General features: G+C 46.3%; 1 protein-coding gene across 1 annotated transcript in view; it reads right to left on the reverse strand.

Annotated features, from left to right (window-relative positions):
* LOC127580807 (laminin subunit beta-3-like) overlaps positions 1-23,320 on the reverse strand; it is a 48,006-nt gene that overhangs the window by 15,527 nt on the left and 9,159 nt on the right. The window contains exons 4-14 of the mRNA XM_052034709.1: positions 18,871-18,997; positions 18,502-18,575; positions 16,318-16,503; positions 16,041-16,104; positions 13,778-13,977; positions 11,661-11,781; positions 9,783-9,971; positions 8,231-8,386; positions 3,346-3,542; positions 1,478-1,586; positions 123-492 (exon numbers count right to left, since the gene is read on the reverse strand). Of these exons, the coding sequence (XP_051890669.1) occupies positions 123-492; positions 1,478-1,586; positions 3,346-3,542; positions 8,231-8,386; positions 9,783-9,971; positions 11,661-11,781; positions 13,778-13,977; positions 16,041-16,104; positions 16,318-16,503; positions 18,502-18,575; positions 18,871-18,997 (1,793 nt within the window). The remainder of the gene's footprint in view (positions 1-122; positions 493-1,477; positions 1,587-3,345; positions 3,543-8,230; positions 8,387-9,782; positions 9,972-11,660; positions 11,782-13,777; positions 13,978-16,040; positions 16,105-16,317; positions 16,504-18,501; positions 18,576-18,870; positions 18,998-23,320) is intronic.

A 23,320-nucleotide genomic window follows, 5' to 3' on the forward strand; every position in this document is an offset into this window, starting at 1 on the left:
GATGAAGGCCAGTGTGCTAAACGCTGTTTTCACCACCCTGTCCACCTGTGACGCTGCTTTCAACGAACTCTGCACTATAGTGATTAGCAAATACTGACAGTGGATCAACGATTGCATCTTACCTGAGTTGGTTATAGTTGTCATACACTTCTGTGATTATGCTGTTGCTCACAGCCGGGTTGTCAATTATCGCCTGGATTTGTCGCAGTTTGTTATCTAGCGCACTGATCTCAGTGTCGTACTGATCGCCGGCTTGACCCGGGAGCTTTACGTTCACCAGGGCTTTGTGCCGAGTGGTTATGGAGCGGAGCTCGTTGTCTACAATCTGGAAACACGGGTGACACTGCCGGCAGTTTGGAAAGTTGGAGCAGTAACCGCGGGCCCGCTCACACTCGTCGCAGCGGTTGCCGGTAAAACCTGGCCGACACAGGCACCGACCCGTGCTCTTGTCACACCCGGCAGGCTCGGAACCACTTCGGTCACAGTCACACCCTGTCGGGACAGAAGGTTCAAAGGAGATTCAACTACTGTTGCCAAAACAGGTCTTGGCCTCATCCATCTTGGACATGGAGTAAGGCAGCAGGGAAGCAGGCCCTTCGGCCCAAATGAATGGTGGAGTTACGAGCCGGGCAAGATCTGAGACCATCAGCCATGGGTCTGTAAGACCTTACAGCAGGAAGACGAGGCAATGGGGGAGTCGAGTTCACTCACTGCCTCTCTTCACACAAGCCACCTGTTGCTTACCTATCTGCCGCTGTCGAAGGCGAGTGGAGACCTGATAGAAGTTCATAAGGTCATAGGCATAGCACGGGTCGACAGTCAGAGTCATTTTCCCAGGGTGGAATTGTCAAATACTAGAGGGCATAGGTTTATGGTGAGAGGGGAAAAGGTTAAAGGGGACTTACTCCACCACAAGGTGGGGAGCGATGTTCTTCAACCAGTGTCACAAAGCTTTTGTCAGTCATTATACCACAAGTACAGGCATGGTACGCTGACTTCTGTTACCAGGAGCTAACAGCCATTCAGAAATTTGTAAAATGGTGCAAATTCACCAGGACCTAAGATTAGTTATTGAGATCATGTACGGGCAGGAGGGATTATTTTAAGTTGGCATCGTGCTCAGCACAGACATGGTGGGCCGAAGGGCCTGTTCCTGTGCTGTACTGTCCTAGTGTTATCACTAAAGGTTTCACTTGCTATCACCTCCAAACAGCGTCAGAGTTCCTCCCTGCACATCAAAGGTTATTTAATGGAATAAAGTCACAGACTGAGATATTTGATCGAATTCATTGCTGCGTAACATTCAGCTCTTTAATGCTCCAAAGATTTGGACTTTCCCATTTGTTGCAATGAACAGGGATTTTCCGAATCTCCAGGAATGGCATGGGTTCTGGGAGGACTAAAAATTCCCAAGGTACTGTGGTCAAGGTAACCACATCTGTGTCAGGCAGCTGAAAGTTAATGCTGGGGTACTCACGCACGCATTCTGTACCCAGACTGTAGTAGTAGTCTGGGCATTTCTGCAAATCCGACCGGCTGCAAGTCCTTCCACTATTGGCTGTTCTGCAAGGGCATTGACCTGTAACCTGGATGACATGACAACCAATTAGAATACACAAGGGGACTGCAGAAGCTGCCAGTGCAAGTTCTCTCAGTACAGCAGTTAACCTCTCTTAAAGGAACATTACCGACCTTTGTCATGAAGTAAGCATTGTGTTCGTGATCAACCGAAGACTGTACCCACCAGCCAGACTTTAGAAAGGACCACCCATGATTCATACCCCCAGCTACAAAGCTGTGAATTTTAAAATAAAAAAAAGAAAATGCAAAAAGTCTCAGCAGGTCAGGAAGCATCTGAGAGGGAAATAGAACCAATGTTCCATTCTGAGAGGTTCTGGACCTGAAACATCAACTCTGGTTCTCTCTCCACAGATGATGCCTGACCTGCTGAGTGTTTCCAGTAATTTAGTTTAGCAGCATCTGCAGATTTTTTGAACATAACATTGAACACTACAGCACAGTACAGGCCCTTCGGCCCACAATGTTGTGCTAACATTTTATCCTGCTCTAAGATCTATCAAACCCTTCCCTCCCACATAGCCCTCCATTTCCCTATCATTCATGTGCCAAAGAGTCTCTTAAATGTCCCTAATGTACGTGCCTCCACTACCTCTGCTGGTAGTGTGTTCCACGCACCCACCACTCTCTGTGTAAAAAAGAGTAATGGTCAGCGTAACGCTATTACAGCGCCAGCGACCCGGGTTCAATTCCGGCCGCTGTCTGTAAGGAGTTTGTACGTTCTCCCCGTGTCTGCGTGGGTTTCTTCCAGGTGCTCCGGTTTCGTCCCTCGTTTCAAAGACGTATGGGTTAGGAAGTTGTGGGCGTGCTATGTTGGCACCGGAAGCGTGACGACACTTGAGGGCTGCCCCCAGAACACTCCACAAAAGAAGCATTTCACTGTGTGTTTTGATGTACATGTGACTATTAAAGATATCTTATCTTCCTCCAATGGCCTTAAAATTATGCCCCCTTGTATTAGCCATTTTTGCTCTGGCAAAAAGTCTCCGACTGTCCACTCGATCTGTGCCTCTTATCATCTTGTGCACCTCTATCAAATCACCTCTCATCCTCCTTCTCTCCAAAGTGAAAAGCCCCAGCTCACTCAACCTATCCTCATAAGACATGCTCTCCAATGCAGGCAATATCCTGGTAAATCTCCTCTGCACCCTCCCTAAAGCTTCCACATCCTTCCTATAATGAGGTGGCCAGAACTGAACACAGTGTGGTCTAACCAGAGTTTTATAGAGCTGCAACATTACCTTGCGGCTCTTGAACTCAATACCCCAACTAATGAAGGCCAACGCACCACACACCTTCTCAACTTCAGTTGTAACAGAAAAAGTGCACGGATCATGCATGGATATTAAACATGTGAAGCAGCTGCAAACATTTAATTGGTCTGCATGGCCTCAATGGACCAAAGGGCCTGTTTCCATTGTAGTATGACCCTACTAGTGCAAGTTGGTCTGGATGCCCAGGATTTGTCACACGTTGCAACACTGGGGTACAAACCACACTCAGCTATGAATCCCATCTTGCAAAAAAGGAAAATGGGTGAAAGTAAGCTTCATCGTGTTACGTATCTTGCACTCAAACAATGCCCAGAGTGAAAGGTTGCAATGTTCTGCCCTGTTCCTCCCTCAAGTGCAAACTCTGAGAACATCTGGAATGAGAAGACATTAGAAAACTCTTGTGTGCTGGCTGATGTGCAGGGAGCCTTGACTGGTGTCATCTTCAGTGAGGGGGTTGATCTGGGCCTTGGGTATGACGGGATTTATACTGTACCTCATCGCAGCGCTGACTGTAGGAGTTTGTGGGATCACAGTTGCAGGGGGTGCAGCCAACTCCGCTTCTTAGGTTCCAGAAGCCCTCAGCACACCGGTCACAGTTGGAACCCACCACGTTGGAGAGGCAGACACATTGTCCTGTAGTCTGGCTGCAGAGTCCGTCCGACTGGGAACCTCGTCCACTGCACGCGCATCCTGAAACACAACACAGATCCCAAATGCATCCATCTCAGGAATATCCCATTCTCTCAGCTCACCGGGCAGCTCTGCCTCATTAACATGTGGGTGGAATCGAATGGGTGAGGAGTTTGAGACAGTCAGCAGTAACCATCACTGTGTCCAACCTTTCTCATTCCTCGGACAGTAGAGTACCAGCTCAGTGTGTGTGTCTGTATCCATACTGGGGAATGGTGGCCTTCTCTGCTAAAACACCTTAGAGTCCTACAGCACAGAAACAGGCCCTTCAGCCCACTGAGTCCATGCTGACCATCCTGTGAACACCTTACCTTTCAGAGGTGCTACACTAAACTCGTTTGCTGCACCCAGCCCATAGCTTTCCATGCCGTGACGATTCAAGTGCTTGTTTAGATGCATGTTGTGAGAGTCCCTGCCTCCACTACCCCCTCAGGCAGTGCGTTCCAGAATCCAACCCCCACTGGATCCTCAGATCCCCCTTTGCCCCTCACCCTAACCCTATGCCCGTTAAGTTTAGGCACTTCTGCTGTGGGGAAACATTTCACCACTATCTACCTTATCTATGTCCCTCAGAGTTGATGTCAATTACTTTCAGGTCAGGATAGAGACTGCCTCCCTCTGTACCTCCCTCTGCAGCTGGATCCTCAACTCCCTCATCAGGAGAACACAGTCAGTGCGGATCGGTAGTAACTTCTCCTCCTCGCTGACAATCAACACAGGCGCATCTCAAGGATGCGTGCTTAGCCCACTGTTCTACTCTCTCTACACTCATGACTGTGTGGCTGGGCACAGCTCAAACACCATCTATAAATTTGCCGATGACACCACTGATGTTGGCAGAACCTCAGATGGTGATGCGGAGGCATACAGGAATGAGATAGATTGGCTGGTTGAGTGGTGTTGCAACAACAACCTCGCATTCAATGTCAGCAGGACAAAGGAATTGATTGTGGACTTCAGGAAGGGGAAGTCGGGAGAACACACACCAGTCCTCATTGAGGGGTCAGCGGTGGAAAGGGTGAGCAGCTTCAAGTTCCTGGTCATGAACATCTCAGAGGATCTATCCTGGGCCCAACACATTGATGCAATCATGAAGAAGGCACGCCAGCGGCTTGACTTGGTTAGGAGTTTGGGGATATTTGGTATGTCACTAAAGACTTGCAAATTTCTATAGATGTACAGTGGAGAGCATTCTGACTGGTTGCATCACTGCCTGGTATGGAGGCTCCAATGCACAGGATCGCAAGAAACTGCAGAGGGTTGTAGACTCAGCCAGCTTCATCACAGGCACAACCCTCCCCACCATCGAGGACATCTGCAAGAGGCAGTGTCTCAAGGCGGCGGCATCCATCACTAAGGATCCTCACCACCCAGGACATGTCCTGTTCTCGTTACTACCATTGGGGAGGAGGTGGTACAGGAGCCTGAAGACCCACACTCAACAATTCAGGAACAGCTTCTTCCCCTCTGCCATCAGATTTCTAAGCAGTCCATGAACACTATCTTCTTATTCCTATTTTTGTTTTGCACTATTTATTTTGTAATTTATAGTAATTTTATGTCTTGCACAGTACTGCTGCCGCAAAACAACACATTTCACACCATGCGTCAGTGATAATAAACCTGATTCTGAGATATGGTTGCTACCCTGGGCCACCTCCTGCCCACTAGGAGGCAGCAGCTTCTCCTGACTCAGGAGCTTGTTCTCTCAAACCCCACTCCACAGACAGTAGTACAAACCCCATGCTAACACCTTGGTGTCACACCGTTGGAGGAGATATTAGACTTTTGCCCAATCTCTCTCCTCAAGGATGAAAATGATCCCATGGGGAGAAGAGACTGGCACTCTCCCGGGTGAACTGGCCAATATTTATCCTTCAATTGAACGGCAGTCTGTGGGACAATGAATCAGCTGTTGTCTTTCCTGCATCACCAAAGTGACTGCACTTTCAAAGTATTTCAGTGGCTGTGAATGGTTTTAGAATGTCCTGAAATATAAATGTCACAACTCCCCCCAGAATGGTGAACTACCCCTCAGCTGATCAAACTTTCTCCCCTCTCACTCTACCAAAACATTTTAATTTTCTGCACTGGCTTTTCCTGTGACCTTTGGGCTCACAACTCCTTTACTCTTAGTTGCCATACTAGTGTATAGTATTAATGGTAGGACTCTTGGCAGTGTGGAGGATCAGAGGGGTCTTGGGGTCCGAGTCCATAGGACGCTCAAAGCGGCTGCGCAGGTTGACTCTGTGGTGAAGGAAGGCATATGGTGTATTGTCCTTCATCAATCGTGGAATTGAATTTTGGAGCCGAGAGGTAATGTTGCAGCTATATAGGACCCCACTTGGAGTACTATGCTCAGTTCTGGTCACCTCACTACAGGAAGGATGTGGAAGCCATAGAAAGGGTGCAGAGGAGATTTACAAGGATGCTGCCTGGATTGAGGAGCATGCCTTATGAAAGTAGGTTGAGGGAACTTGGCCTTTTCTCCTTGGAGTGACGGAGGATGAGGGGGGACCTGATTGAGGTGTATAAGATGATGAGAGGCATTGATCATGTGGATAGTCAGAGGCTTTTTCCCAGGGTTGAAATGGTGGCCACAGGAGGACATAGGTTTAAGGTGCTGGGGAGTAGATATAGAGGAGATGTCAGGGGTAAGTTTTTTTTACTCAGAGTGGTGAGTGCGTGGAACGGGCTGCCGGAAACAGTGGTGGAGGCTGATACGATAGGGTCTTTTAAAAGACTTTTCGATGGGTACATGAAGCTTAGAAAAATGGGTATTGGGTAAGCCTAGTAATTTCTAAAGGTAGGGACATGTTTGGCATACCTTTGTGGGTCGAAGGGCCTGAGTTGTGCTGTAGGTTTTCTAGGTTTCTATGTCTATGGTGTAAAGCCTCACCTTTCAGAGGAACAGCTCAATAATTCCAATATGTACACTGCCACCAAAGTCCATCTCCACAACCGCTGGGCCACATCAGTGCTGGGTCCCTGTCCACACTCACTGTGGGACAATTCCAATAAGGAGCCACAAGTAGTTCAGGGAAGAAATTTACATTTACCCAATTGTTTTCTTACATTGGATCGATAGCCTGGTGTAGATAGTCTTTGTTAGGATAGTTGCCTCCATTTCAGCAGAGTAATTTTCTCCCACACAATTCATACAATAACTAGTGGGCCAGATCCAGCTGGAACAATGACTCCCTCTTAAATGATGCATACTGTTATTGAAGGTTTTGACAGAGTGGATGAGGTGAGAATGGGGAAGAACAGAACCAGAGGCTGTCAGTGTAAGTGAGTCATGGAGAAATCCCGAGGGGAACTCAGGAGGAAGTTCTTTACCAAAGAGCAGTGAGAAGGTGGAAGTCAGAGGTGTATAAGATCATGAGGGATATAGATAGGGTGAAAGGGCAGTGTTTTCCCCAGGAAAAGGGAATCAAAAACAAGAGGTTTAAGGTGAAAGGGGAGAGATTTAATGGGGACCTGAGGGGTAACTTTTCCACACAGAGGGTGGTGCGTTTATGGAACGAGCTGCCAGGGGAAGTGGGTGAGGCAGGTACATTAACAACATTCAATAGACACTTGGACAGATACATGGAGAGGAAAGGTTTAGAGGGATATGGGCCAAATGCGAGCAAATGGGACTGGCTTAGATGGGCATCTTGGTCAGCATGGATCAGTTGGGCTGAAAGGCCTGTTTACCTGCTGTATTACTAAGACTCAGAGTTGTTGAGGCAAAATGGCAGAGTTACGGGAGGATGGACTGGTACATGGAGGGGAAAGTGGACAGGGGGTCACACATATAGATTTCAATCAGGGAAGGTGGGAGGGGGCTCAAGTGGAGCGTGACTGCCAGCATGGATCAGTTGGGCTGAATGGCCTGTTTCTGGGCCACACAACGAGATCGTCTGTGAAGAACAGCCAGAGGGATGGAGAGCTGGACCAAGAGTTGCTGCTGGTCACTGCCCACTACCCTAAAAATGGCATCTGGGCCCAAGGCTCTGTTGACTTCAGGAACCCATTGATTTGTGCTTGAATTGTTCACTGAACTGTCACAGACAGTCAAGGGTAAAAAGAGTCAATCAGCAGTTGAAGATCCCTGCTGGAGATGTGACTATTTCTGCATCACTAATCAAACTGAGCCATAAAGGGAACTTGTGAATATTACAGCACGGAGACAGGCCCTTTAGCCCAACTTGTGAGGTCTGGTCACTCAGGTAGCGAATTGTTCTCAGAGATTGACATTTAAACATTTTCTCCACTTTCCTCTTTCTCTCTTCTGTTCATTCCTTCTCCTTTCTAGTTATTTCTCTTCAGGTGATTGCAGACTAATTCACCCCGTTTCACTGGCGTGCGATGTTCCTCGGTACTGCTCTCACTGCTTGGCCCTCTGTAATTTCGAGGATGGACCATTGCTCTCCCTCCAATGTAACCAGGTGTGGAGCAAACGTCTGAGTGAAGGGCAAGGGGCAAGTCCAATGACCATCACAAGGAGCCCTGCTCCAGTCTAATCCAACACGGACCTCTCTTTGTTTGAGGTGGTTTGGAACATTGTTATCTAACTTCAGTACTATAATCCACAATGTAAGCTTGTTATGAAGGACAGTCAGTGACAGAGGACTGTCAGGACCAGAGATTATTTAGAGCTTGTAAAGAACCACAGCACCCCAGAGGGTGTATCCGGCACTTACTCCGACAGCCCACAGGGTTGCTGGCATCCAGTCCGTAGAAACCAGCTTTACAACGGTCACATCGAGGTCCCTCCACATTCTCCTTGCACCTGCACTGCCGTGTCACAGGGTCACACATCCCTTCACCAAGGGAACCGGAGGGGTCACAGTCGCAAACTAATGGTAATCAATAAAAAAAAATGGAGATGTTAGTGCTCTGCATCTTGTCAGAGTTCAAGGGAGTGTTGAGAGACGCAGATCAGCCTGAGGAAACCCTCTGTTACACAGTGATCATCAAAGACTTGAATGACCTGCTTGGTGGTGTGTGTCTAATGGGCCTCCAGAGGGCTCGTGGATAAGCACCTGAAAGGATTGCAGAGGGCGGGGAAAGAACGGGGAGAGGGACCATCTCAGTGGCTCTTTGAAACTCGGGGCAGCTGAGCTTCTTTGGCTCAGATTGTGCCGCTTTGAAGGGTTGAGTCTCGGGTCTCACAGGCTGTGAGTTTGGTGCCGAGTTCTGCAGTGTGACTGCACCTGAGGGAAGCAGTGAAGTTCCGAGGTTTATGGTGGCAATCCCATTGATATCAGACCATGTGACCAGACAAGATGGATTTGGAGCATTATTTGTTGTGAGATATGGAATGTGCAGTGAGATACTGGTGACACAGCTGTTCATTCAGTGCAGGGGCTGAAGGGCAGGACGACAAAGTTCAGCTTGGACAGGAAGGTCCACCCAGGGGTCTTCTCATGTCTGACTCTGCTTTTGCCAACTTAACCCTGACACTTTTTTTTGCTAAAGGTGCCCTTTCAGACAAAGAGCATTTCTGAGCAGCAGTGCGGGCACTGGTGGTGTGCATGCTACCTTGGCCCGGCTACAGGACATGGAATGAGGGAAGAAAGATGTGGTTCCAGCAACATCTGGGCAGAACCAGCTACGGGCACCAGAGAACCACCAGAATGTTGTAAAATCCTATCTGCCACTTTTACCTGGTCTGGCCAATAGGTTACTCCAGACCCTGGCAACATGGCTGACTCTTAACTGTGGAGTGAAATGGCCCAGCCAGCCTCTGTTCCCCGGTAGACGGTCCCAGAGGGTGGATGAATGTCAGCCTCTCAGGGGCATTCAGGGACGGACAACAGTGTCTACATAGGAGTGAACATAATAAATGCACAGGTTTGGGATCTCTCGTACAGCCATGCACGTTGCCAGCTGACATGACACCAGCAGGTCTGGGGTAGACACTTGGTCATTTGAAGAACGGTATGTTGGCTCTGCTACCTGGCCCCTCTCACTGAGTAGCAATAGAAGGCGACGATTAGACCCCAACCCAATGGAGAAGATGAATTCAGTTGAACAACTGAATTCAAGTCAATAATTTCATGTTTGTCCCTCATTTCACACTAGTAACAAATTGTTTTTTTGTGTTGTTGAAGGAAAATTGGTGCCATGCAATCCAAAACCCACTGGGAGTGGAACGGTTTGCCAAGTAGTCGAGGCTGCAGGAAGCGGTGAGGTGTTTACACTGGTCCAGAATTCTCCAAGCAACACTGAGATAGGAGAGAGTCCACTCACCCACGCAGGCATCAGGTGCAGTGATATCTCGCTGGGGATGTCGGTAGAAGGGGGGCTTGCACTTCTCGCAGTTGTTCCCCATGGTGTTGTGTTGGCAGTCGTCACAGACTCCCCCACTGGTCCCCCCACTGGCCCGGTACACCTCGGCATCAAAGTGGCACTTCTGCGAGTGGTTGTTACAGTTGCATTCTGCAGGGGAAGGCAAGAGAAGATGTAGAAGCTTGAGAACACGTCCCACCAGGCTCAGGGACAGCTTCTATCCTGCTGTTATCAGACTCTTCAACAGACCTCTTGTACAATAAGGATGAACTCTTGATCTCTCGATCTACCTCATCGTGGCCCCTGCACTTTGTCTACCTGCATCTTCTCTGTAACTGTAACACTATATTCTGCATTCTGGTGTTTTTGCACTACCTCGATGTACTTATGTATGGAATGATCTGACAGCACGCAAACAGAGCTTTTCACTGTATCTTGGTACATGTGACAATAATAAACCAATTACCAGAGAATCAAAATAACAAGTTACAACTGGCTCTCAGCGAGTGGAACACTGATGGAGTGATCAGAGCAGTGTACTGTCTCTCCACTCCAAGGCCCTGGGTTTGATTCTGACTCTGGTGCTGTCTATGTGGAGTTTGCACGTTCTCCCTGTGAGAGTTTCATAGTTGTAGAGCACAGAAATGGACCCTTTGGCCCATCTCGTCCATCCTGACCATTTTACCCATCTGCACTCATCACATTTGCCAACATGAGGACCGTATCCTTCTATGCCTTGTTCACTTACCCATCTAAGTGCCTCTTAAGCTCAGTAATTGTAGCTGATCCCACCTCCAGCAGCGTCTTCCAGGTATCAGCCATTGCCCCAGTTAATCCGGTTTTCTCCCACATCCCAAAGGTGTGTGGGTACAGTTTGAAGGCAAGAGAAAGGAGTTTTAAAGGGGATTTGAGGGGAATGTCTTTTTTTTAAAAAACTAAACGTAGTGGTTAACATAGAACAGTCCAGTGCAGGAACAGGCCCTTCAGCCCACAATGTCTGTGCCAACCAATATGTTAACTGGCTGCTGTAAAATACCAGGAATGCAGGTTAATGGCAAAACAAATTCCAAAGGGGGTTGATGGACATGTGTGGGATAGAACACGTTACTGGGATACAGGGAAATAGGAAAGGGGGAAGGGAACTGATGGGATTGCTCCCTTGGGAGCTGGCATGGACCTGATGGGGTGAATGTCTTCTTGTGCTGTTGCAAGTTTAGGATAAGATAAATAATCACTGCCCTCCCACACCTACAGCCAAGGAAGTGCTACAAATGTAGGGTGGGAAACCCATCTCCAGTCAAAGTTTGGCCTCCTGAGCGTGGGAGGGTGGCACGTGTCACCCACTGGTGAGGGGCTTCTGATGGAACCATGGGCACGTGGAGATTTATCGCAACACACGCTTTTCTGACTCTCCCCTCACCTGGGCTGAAGGTGTGACTCCAGTGAGTGAACCACAGAGTTACTAAATTACCCATTAAAAAGTGGCAACACATTGGTCTGTAAAACATTGGTTAAACACTTCCAGTAATTGCCCTGTGGTGGGCGAGAGAGGGCATTGTCATTGCAGGCTAAATACCTCCCAGCCTTTTCTTAGAGAGACCAGAACTGACAGTTGGGCCCAGGACCAAATAAATGATTCACTCCATTTACCGTGGTGGTAACACATTTAGAAATACCAGGAATAACATTTGACAAAAGCAGCACGGGGAGGATATCCATCACCCAACAAATGCTCGGCAATTTTAGTCTTCTATAATTAGTCCGTGCATGGTACCTTACTCCAAATACAGGAAAGCAAACCTAGGCCCATCAAGAGGGACAGAATGCGGCGTTACTCACTTTTACACCTGTTAGGACTGTATTCATCAGCGGGCTTCCATGGTTGGTCATTGTAGAAGCTGGCACACATCTCACAGTTTTTGCCTGCTGTATGGTGCTCACAGGCGCACTGTCCGTAAGTCTAAAAGAAATGAAGAGCAAACCACTGACAAAGCAAAACCAAAAATACAAATATTGATAAATATAAATGACCTGGCTGAAAATGTGGATGGGTGAGGTAGCAAGTTCGCAGATGAAACAAAGCTTGGTGTCGTGGATCATGTGGGAGACTCCCAAAGGATACAGCGGGATATCAATCAGTTGCAGGTATGGGTGGAGAAATAGCAGATGGAGTTTAATCCGGCCAGATGTTGCACTTTGGGAGATCAAATGTAAAGAGACAGGTCATAGTTAATGGCAGGACCCTTAACAGTGTTGATGTACAGAAGGATCTTGGGGTCCAAGTCCATAGCTCCCTGAAAGTGGCTGCACAGGTTGATAGGGTGGTAAAGGTGGTGTACGGCACGCTTGCCTTTATTAGTTGAGACACTGGAGTTCAAAAGTTGGGAAGTTAAGTTGTAACTTTATAAAACTCTGGTTAGGCTGCATCTGGAGTAATGCATTCAATTCTGGTCATCCCATTACAGGAAGGATGTGGAGGCTTTGGAGAGGGTGCAGAAGAGGTTCACCAGGATGCTGCCTGGATTAGAGGGCATGAGCTATAAGGAGAGGTTGGACAAACTTGGGTTATTTTCTCTGGAGTTTTGGAGGCTGAGGGGAGACCTGATAGAGGTATAGCCAATATCTTTTTCCCAGGGGACATGCATTTAAGGTGAGAAGGGGCAAGTTCAAAGGAGATGTGCACAGCAAGTTTTTTTTTAAAAAGCAAAGAGAGTGGTGGGTGCCTGGAATGTGCTGCCAGGGGTGGCGGTGGAGGCAGATATGATAGAGGGGTTTAAGAGGCTCTTAGATAGGCACATGAATGTGCAGAGAATGGAGGAAGATGGACATTGTGCAGGCAGAAGGGATTAGTTTAGTTAGGCATTTAATTACTAGTTTAATTAGTTTGGCACAACATCGCGGTCTGATGGGCCTGTTCCTGTGCTGTACTGTGCTGTTCTAGTTTGGATCATGACTCAACTGTCTCAAATATACAGAGGCAATGCAACAGATGCTCTATAATGTAAACCACATTTCTGTACCAGCTGAACACCCAGAACAATCAGAAATTGGCACCAATTTCTGGTAAGTGAAGTCCACTGAAGGCTGCTAACTTGGAGAACTATCGTTAATAGAAATTCTGCTCTGACACACCTTTCATTCCCCAGAGTGTGGCCTTTGTTACAGGCCAAGGGCAGGGTCTCTGCATTCTCCAAGCGGCTTCAGAGCAGGAGAAGGGGATAGGTGATAACTTTGTGAGAAGCTGACAGGCACGGCCGGAAGTTTGTGGAAGAATTTGTTTCTTCACAGGACCAGGAGGTAGAGGGACAAAAAGATTGGGATGTTCCAGAGGGTGACCGAGGATGACAGAGGGGTGTGGGTAAGAGAAGGGTGATGGGGAGCAAGGATGGATTTCATTGTACTGGTGTTGGTTTATTATTGTACCGAGTGAAAAACTTGTCCTGCACACCGATCGTACAGGTCAATACATTACACAGTGCAGTTACATTGAGTTAGTGTAGAGGCATTGTACAAGGGAAGTGGGATTTAAAATGTGGTATGAGGAGGTTCACAGCACCATGTATATGAGTAAGTGTCGGTATAAAGGGATTTACAGACTGCAACACTGAACACCCCTACAGACAGGGTGGCTGTAATAACAAGACGGGACTGATCCTACAGAGATCCTGTGGCACAGTTAATTGGATTATATACAAATGCCATTGTGAAGGATAAAGTTCAGGCTGTGATAACTGGACACTGTTTCAGATGGACTTGTTTCACGTTTATGCCATTGTACAAGAATTTCTGCCATCTCCACACTTCCAGAACTACGTGGGGGTCATGGAATAACAATGCATTTCATTGTCATGTGCAAGCAGCCATGGCAAAAGTCAGAGCTTTAGTCGAATTTATGCAGTCAGTCTGCTGTGTACTTCAATCCCAATCAGTGCATGAAATGGCAAAGGGATTCTTACCATTGGCCTGGGGCCCTGCGGTGTAAACGAAGAGTTGTCTTCTGACACACAGCTGGATGCATGTCCGTGGCAGAAACAGCTGCCCTGGACCTTCAGCTCATACACAGCATAGAAGGTGTTGACATTGCGGAGCTGTTGAGAGGAGGGTGACTTGTATGGTTTGATGAAATTAATCCTTAGGTTCGTAAATGGTGCTAAATCTAAAAAAAAAATGATTTTTTAAAAATGAAAAATACAGCAAAGCTATGACTCTTCTCATAGCGCTATAATTAATAAGAACCACTTTTAAATAAGGTTGAACACAGTTTGTACAATTACAGCAGTAGAAAACTTTATACTGTCCCTTGAATGCAACAAAACACCCATTGCAGGCTTTAGCATCAGAGCTGTAAATGGAACCACTTGAACAGAACTCCCAGGCCCCACACACCCCGAAACAGTCCATTGTCATCTTGTGCTTCCTCTGTACAAAGCTGGACTCCTTATTGCAGTTTCTGTTTCTATTCTTTCATTAGCAGCTCACTGAGTTCGGAGTTTAATGGTTAGTCCTGTTTTTTTTACTGGTCAAACAAACAACCTGCTGGGGGATCTCAGTGGACTGAGCAGCATCTGTCGGGGGGAAAGGAACTGTCAATGTTTTGGGACAAAACCTTGCCTGTGCTTTATAACCTGGTCTGTCGTCTCACTAAAGTCTCTGAGCAGAGAAACATATTGCTCTTAAACTTTTGAAACAATAAGAAACTATGCACATTTTAAAGAAATGGCAGGTCCTGACATGTCCATTGGCTGTAACCAGAGAAGCATCAATGAAAGGATACAATAATCCCAACACAATCTTAACAGCAAAGTGCAGCTGGCAACTCACAAAAGGAATCCTGATGATGTAGGCCTTTTAAGAAGTTATTAATACTGTAAAACAATGAAATGTATCTGTGTTTGAAATAATTTTCTGCCCTAGAAGTTAAATCAAGAGTGCATATCCAATTGGGAAGGAAAGCTTCTGTGGTCCACCTCTCTGCTTCACAGTCAATGACCCAACACTCACTATCTGATTGTGTTCCCACTATCCCAACACTAATTGTTCAGGACACTGGCACCAATTCCAGTCACTCCTCACCTCTGGGATCAGTGAACACTCTGGTTTCTGGTCAATCAATGTTTGATTTTAAAATTCTCAATCTCATTTCCAAATCCCCTTCCAATCTTTGTAACCTCCTTCCACCCCTCCTACTCCCCATGATAGAGTCGTACAGCACAGACACAGGCTCTTCAGCCCACCATGTCCATGCTGGTCATCAAGGACCCATCTATGCTAATCCCATTTAGTCAACATTTGGTCTGTATCCTTCTCTGCCTTGGTGATTCAAGTGTTCATCTAAATGCTCCCTAAACATTGTGAGAGTCGCTGCCTCCACCATGCCCTCAGGCAGTGTGTTCCAGATACCAACACTCTCTGGGAGAACAAATTCTTCCACAGATCCCCTCTAAACCTCTTATTCCTCACCTTAAGCACATGCCCTCTTGTCCTAGACACCTCCGCCATGGGGAGAACTTTCTTATTATGCACCCAATCTCATTTTCGTATACATCTATCAGGTCACCCATCAGCCTCCACTGTTCCGAGGAAATCCAGGCTATCCAGCATCTCCACGTAATGAAACATTCCATGTCTGGCACCATCCTGGTGAACCTCCTCTGCACCCTCTCTGATGCAATCACATCCTTCCTATAGGGTGGCAACCAGAAACACACCACAATTTTCCATGTGGCCTAACCAGTGTGTTATAACGTAGTACTAAGGTCTCCCTGCTCCACAACTCAATGTCCCAGCTACTGAAAACAAGTATCCCACGTGCTTTCTTAACCACTCCCTGTGTTGCCAGCTTCCTCCTCCTGACCTATTACCCTGAAAGTCTCTGCCCTCCCAGAGTTCGGCATGGCTGAAGAATTTAGTCGCTCCGATATTGGCAGCTGCATCTTCCAAGCTCCCTCACTAAACTTGTTTGCCTCTTGCTTAGCCTTTAAGACTTTGATTAAAACCTTCATCCCTGACCAAGCTTTAGATCACTTGCCCGAGACCCTCACTCTGTGGCTCTGCCAGATTCTGACCACCCCTGAGGGGGGTGCCTGGCACATGTTACCCATCACAGGGGCTCTTTGAAGATTTAACAATTTCAAAAATATTCAAGAGCTCAGAGTTCATTTAAAAGTGGAAAGATCATTAAGGCAGCGTGTGATTTATTAGGTTAAAGCAAAGTCTTACTGTTAATCTTGTCGCCTTTTGTGGCACTGATGTAGTCAGCCAGGCTGAGCGGGTTAAATGTAACCTAGAATCCGACAAAGAAAGAAGAATCAGTTGGAGTGACTCCTTTAACTGAGTAATTGTTGCTGATTTATGTAAGTGGTGCTGCAGATGGTGTTTGTGTTTCCGATGTCACTGTTCCCCACTGAATGTGTTCTGGTTTCTATGACAGCAGCCAGTTTCCTGACTCCCCTCGAGAGCGGGAAGTCACTGGAGTGTGGCCAGCTTCAACCAGTACCTGGTCATCCGATGGATCGTGTGTCCGAGATTGCTCCTGGCAACGGATGTCACCAAAGTTCCGTGGTTGGCTCGTTGCAATGTGAGGGAAGGAGGCGGCACAGTCATCAGCAAAGTACTGGTAGGGCTTCCATGTCCTGCCAAAGTCCTCCGAGCGCTCGATCATCATAGCAGCAGGGCGTGGAGACTGCAGGGAACATAAAGCAGGAGGCTTCAGACGCGAGGTCACCAGAACATTCTCAGTCAGAGCTGAGGGGAGGACCAGCAGTGAACTGAGATAAACAAACTCAGCAATTTACCCCCACTGCCAACACATTGTTGCTTACTGATACTAACCACAAGTGTTCTGGTCATCTACAGATAGTCTAGTAAGTACAAGTGGTCCACTCAATTGTAAGTAGTCTAGCTAACTTCAAATGATCTGGCTAATTACAAATGGTCTGGCTAATCACGTGATCTAGTTAACTATAAGTAGTCTAGCTAATCACAAGTGGTCTAGTCATCTACAACTAGTCTACCTAACTACAAGTGGTCTAGTTAACTACAAGTGATCCACTTAACTACAAGTAGTCTAACTTCAAATGATCTGGCTAATTACAAATAGGTTAGCTAACCACAAGTGATCTAGTTAACTACAATTAATCTAGTTAACTGCAGGTGATTCAGTTAACTACAAGTGATGTAGTTAAAAATAGTCTAGTTAACAAGTGATCTAGTTAGCTAGAAATGGTCAAGCTAATGAAAACAAGGGATCTAACTAGGAATTTTCACTCAGTTATAATCAGTAAAAAGAAAATGGTGCAACACAGGTCATGGTGTTTCTCTCTCTCTAAAGACACTGTCTGACCTGCCGAGTGGCTCCAGCATGTCTGCTTTTATTTCAGATTTCCAACATCTGCAGTTATTTTGACCTGCAGCCTATTGAACGAATCAGGACTGTTCTGGATTCATCATCACAGTGGGGAATGGTTGCACAGTGGTTATAGTCCTGGACCAGTAACCCAGACATACTCCAAAGAAATGAGTTTCAATCCCATCCTGGGAAATCTAAGTATACATAAACTTGGAATAACAAGCTCAGATCAGTAATGGCCATCAGTGGAACCACTGAACTGACATAAAAATCTATTTTTATGGTTCACTAATATCAAAACTGACCCTGGCCTAAATTTGATTCCCAAACGAGCTAAAGGCCACTTAGTGGTCTAGTAACTAGACTGGAACATGGATAGGAAAGGTTTAGAGGGATATGGGCCAAATGCAGGCAAGTGGGACTAGCTTAGGCAGGCAGGTTGGTTGGCATGGGCCAGTTGGGCCAAAGGGACTTGATCACCATCATCCTTTCAAAGGTCATTCGGGATACACAATAATTCTGGTTACTTGAGAAAGAGAGAGGTCAGTGGATAAGGAATCTCCTGAGATGGAGATGAAAAGATTGAGGAAGGAGAGAGAGGTGTCAGAGATAGTCCAGGTGAATTGGAGAGCAGGGTAAAAATTAGTGGTGAAATTTATGAAGCTGTCGAGTTCCGCACAGGTGCAAGAGGTGGCACCAATACGGTCATCGGTATAGCGGAGAAAGAGATGAGGAATGGGGCCGGAGTAGGCTTGGAACAGAGACTGCTCAATGTAGCCAACAAAGAGCAGGTACAGGTGGGGCCCATGCGAGTGCCTATAGTTACGGCCTTGGTCTGTAGAAAGTGAGCTACTTCCCTTGAATGAATAAACAAGTATATGGTAGTGTTAACAAAATAGTAGATATTTCATTTCAACCTAATCAGAAAGTCCAAGATCTTTACTTGTCACTCTCTGACCAAGTAATGAATCCATAAAGTAGAAGTTAGTGTTTCTGTGTTTAGCCATTTTCAGGGAAATGATATCATCACTGGGTTTCTGAGAGAAATGCCTTCTTTGGGGGTAAAGGAACAGTGACACTGCCCTTGGGATTCCTAAATATCTGAGGCTGAATTTTAAACTCAAAGCTTCTTCCCACATTCATTGGTGCAGGTTGGCAGTGGGATGGCAGGAAAGTAAGGAATGCCATACAATCTGTTGGCTCTCTGGTGTCATCCCTTGGTTTCCTTGCTATTGTTGCATTGTCCTCTCCCATTGAGGACAGGATGGGGTAAACAGTGCAGGCAGAACAGAAAACATCTCAGCGCCATGCTTTCCAAAGGGTGTATCTTACCTTAAATTTTAGCATGACATCATTCAGCTGGAACTTTCCAGCCATGTCTAACTGAATGAACACTTGATCCTGATCTGTAAACACAAAGACAGGAGAAGAATAAAAGACCAAAAATATTTAAGGATTTGGTCAGATTATATCAATCAAATATTTTCAAGGTATGAAGTGAGAAATTAGGATAGATAAAGAGAAGTTATTTCCCCTGCCTGGCGTCTAGGCCTGGGACATGATGCCCAAATATGAGGGCCAGGTGTTTTGAGAGTGAGGTTTGGAAACACATCTTCCAGAAGTCCTTAGGTGGTATAATTCCAAGATAATGGAAGCTTTATTTTACTATGGAATTTTCAAGAAGAGGGATACTGATCTTACCATTTTCTGATTGCCACCAGCTTCTCAGGGAACCTGAGGGAACGACGTTGCTGATACGATGGCTGTTTGTGAAATACACAGGATTGTATTCATTCCTGGAGTCACAGATACAGCACTGCAGGAGCTCCTGTGGAACAAAGAAAGTCACGGACACGGATCACCTCACCATGAATACAAAACGTCTGCTCTTTCCTCCAATTAAAGGTTAATTTACTCAACCCCATTATTCGGTTCTCTGGCTATGTAACCACACCTTCATTCAAGTCAGGACCTGAAGAGAACATTCAAGGCCAATTTATCTTCATCCCATAAACCCAACCTGGAGTGACGTCACACTTAGAATCCCTCCAATCTCTTTGGGTTTCACTCCCATCCACAAGAGATTATTTCAAACATATTTTAACTGTATTCCTTTACAGAATGTGGATGTCACTGGCAGGATTGGCATTGCAGATGCTGCATCAATGTATTTAGGAGATGTTTCGTCAGCAGTTATCAGTGAGATCAGAATCTCATCCAAATGTCCTGTGGGCTGTTGAAGAGGTGAAATATTTTTCACTGGTGACTGTTGTACTCTTCAGTCTGTTTCACTGAAATGGGTGACCATGGCTTTTTGCTTTAAAACAAATACTATTTGCATTTCACTCAGCTTACCTTAGATAGTTGCCTGGAGAATGCAAAATTCAGACATGCATACTCCTGTTTTTCTTGCTATAGTTCAAGTCAACTAGTGAAGATTTTGTGTTAACAATCTGGATCTGAACCACAACACTGAAGCCAGTAAGGAGAATGGACGTGGTTTAATTTAGCCCTGTGGTTCCAGAGCCCCAGCTAGGATAGGGAGGTCAGCACTTTGATGTGACCTGTTTTATGGAATATTGCTGATACGTGTGAAGTGATGCATTTTGGAAGAACAATAGGGTGTACATAGGAAATGGCAGGGTCTCGGGGAGCGATGATGAACAGAGGGAACTTGCGGTACGTAGATCCCTGAAATTGGCAGCACTGGGTGGGAAGAAGAAATATGGGATGCTCATCTTTATCTGTCACTGCATCGGGCCAAAGTGCTGGGACGTCACGTTAAAACTTTACAGGTTAGACTTGGAATATTGCGTGCAGTTCTGGTCACCGCACCTTAGAAAGGATGTGATAGCACTGGAGAAGGTGCAGAGGAGATTCTTGAGGATGCTACCTGAGATGGGATAGGCTGGAGCAGAGGAGGCTGAGGGGGGACATGATAGAGACATACAAAATTATGAGGATAGATAGGGTGGAGAGTAAGAATCTTTTCCTCGATGGGCATGTCCAAAACAAAGGAGTGAGGTATAAGTTGAGAGGTAGGAGGTTCAGAGAGGCGTCTGATGGGGAGCTTTTCATGCAGAGGTTGGTTGGATTCTGGAACGGTCTGCCAGTGAAAGTGGTAGAGGCAGGTTCTCTCACAGCATCTGGACAAGCACTTAAATCACCAAGACTTTGTAGGCTACAGACCAAACGTGGGTAAATGGGACGTCAGCATGGATATGTTGGGCTGAAGGGCCTGCTTCTATACTCTACAATTCTATCACTTTATGACTCAATGGTTTCAGCTCCGAATCGAGCTTTGTCCAACTCGAGGTTATGACACTGAAACGGGCACAGAGTGACATTCTTTTTCTCCAATCCTGCCCTTTGAAATTATGTGAAGTTCTGTTCCACATTCTGTCTGCTGAGTTATTGAGATCCCAATGGCGATAGTTGTGTAACATTACACTCTGATGAAACTGTGACTGATTTGGCCTGAATACACATCATTGGGAGCCAATGTCCTCAATACTCTTCACGTAGCCATGGCTGAAGGAGTCACTTTCTGCTGTTCTAAGTTAATTTTGCAAAACATTGGCAGATCTACCAATGTGAATCCTGTGCCAATTTAGCAATTGTGTCAACATTTTCTCCAGAGAACTTGCAGTAGGAATTTTCTATCGTTGCACAAACTCAGCCGATCTGATTGCAAGTTGCTAACTCTAACGACAAACTTTAAGAATCTAGTTAAGATACTTATCCCTAACCACCTTGATGTCCCCACACTCCCTTATTGATCCCAAGGGAATGACAGGATTCACAGCACACAGTGAAAGGTGCAGATAAGGAAACCTCCTGCAACAAAATGGGAGCCTTCCAGTCTGACAAGGTGTTCCTTTATAAAAAGGTGTTATAACTAAATTATTGAGCTAAATATAATCAACTCATCTGAAAACTTTTTCAACTTATCCAATAGTTCCAAAACCGTCAGCACTAAGTTTCTTCCTTGTTGCATTACAAGCATTACTCAGTCGAATCACTGGACAAGTCTACAGTGCAGAGAAGCACGGGAGTTCTTCCCAGTATACTCCCCTGCGGACAATATTTATTCCTCAACTAACATCACTAACCCAGAGTATTGGATCATTGGACCTCAGAAGTCATCACATTTCTTGTATCCGGGAGAGGTCCCAACAGTCAGACAATGTTTGAAGGGTGAACTGTTCCCCATCCTTACCAGTGCAAAGCTCAGCATGATTCCTGTCAATATTTCCACAGCAATACAGACGCCTACATTTCTACATTATCTCACAAATATCTCCATTCTCAAAAGTGCCCTTGCAGAGTATGACTTTAATCAGCTGGATGGAAGGGCAAGTAAAATATGAAATAAAAACAGAAGCAAGTCAGGCAACATCTGTGGAGAGAGAAACAGAGGTAACGTTTCAGGTTGGTGACCTCCCAACAGAATGTTCTGATGAAGGGTCAATGACGTCAATCAGTCGCTCTCTCTCCATGGATGCTGCCTGACCTGCTGAGTATCTCCAGCAGTTTCATTTTATTTCAGACTTCCAGCATCTGCAGGTTTTTACTTTTGATAACAATCTGAGTCTTATCACAAAGCAAGTGTGAGCAGAGGCTTGGTGGGATACTCTCCTGTCTCCTAGGGTACAAGTCTTCCAGGGATTCAAGCTCAGACATCTGGACTGACTTTCTGGTGGAGCCCTTCAGCTGCATTCTGCAGACCTTCAGATGTGACGCTAACTCAGGACTGACAGGGCAGCACAATGCTGCAGCTGGTAGTGCAGATGCCTCAAGGTTCCAGCGACCCTGGTTCAGTCCTGACCTCCATGGCTGCCAAAGTGCTTTAGAGCCAATGGCATCCTAATGAAGTGTAGTCACCATCTTTCCATTAGAAACATGCTGATTAACACAGAAAGATCCCACAAACTGCAATGGATAATGGTCGGAGAGCCTGTGTACCAAAGGTGTTGGAGAATAAAAAAACGTCCTCTGAACCCTGGGGAAATTCTGCTAATCTTCTTCAGAATAACACAACAGGATCCCTTACATATACCTGAGAAATAGTTCTTTAATGGACATTCAACCCAATGCGTCTGTGTGAATTGATATGTGGGCTCCCCTGGGTTCTCCAATTCCCCCCGACATCCCAAGGCCGTGCTGGCCGGTTAACTGGCTGCTGTAAATTACCTTTAAATGGCAGAAGAATCAGAAGAAAAAGTTAGTGAGAATAAGTTACAAGGCTACAGGAAAGTAAGTTGTGAGGAATGGGATTGATGGATTGATCTGCTGGGAGCCAGCATTGACTCTCTGCAATTCTTGTGGTCTTGGGCAGAGCAGTTGCCATACCAGGCTGTGATAGGATGCTTTCTATGGTGCATCTGTAAAAATTGGTAAGTCATCAGGGACATGCTGAATTTTCTTAGCCTTCTGAAGAAGCAGAGATGCCGGTGCGTTTTCTTGGCTGTAGCATCCATGTGGTTGGACCAGGACAAACCGTTGGTGATATTGTGAGGTGAAATGTGATGAATGGGAGTGTGGCCAGACAGCCAGACGTGAAGCTCTCAGGGTGGTGACCAAAGGCTTGGCCAAAGGGGTGGGTTTTAAAGAGCTTCTTACAGGATTGAGGTGGGAAGGTTGAGGGGAGGGCAGCAGAGAGCGTGATGACCAACAATGGAGAGATGGTGAGAAGGTTGAAACTGAAGGAACATGTGGAGACGTCAATGTAGTTGTGGAGAGGGTGGTGGGTGAGGACAGCTGTGGCCCTGGAGATCAACGCAAGGATGTGAACCTTAAAATCGAAGCTTCATTGGACAGGGAGCCAGTGTAGTGTCTGGGAACAGGGTGTGAGGGCTCAAGGTGGCAACGGGGAATTGTAATTGAACACAAAGCTGGCACCTATGCAATTTGGACTTTGGAAAGGGAAAGGGGGTTGGAAGTGGGACAGTAACTGGTGAAGATGGAGGGATTGAAGGTATTTTTAAGGGGCTGTGGGCAGATTTGAGTAAAGCTGACACTGGACCCAAGTCGGGAAGCCTCAGGAGTTACAGCCTGATCCTTTGCAGCGACACTCCCCAACATCCTTCAGAGTCAGAACCATGGTCAGCACACTGTTAATTGTTTAATAAAGATGGTAAGCTTGGAATTT

Source organism: Pristis pectinata, chromosome 20, assembly GCF_009764475.1.
Source record: "Pristis pectinata isolate sPriPec2 chromosome 20, sPriPec2.1.pri, whole genome shotgun sequence".
NCBI lineage: Eukaryota > Metazoa > Chordata > Chondrichthyes > Rhinopristiformes > Pristidae > Pristis > Pristis pectinata.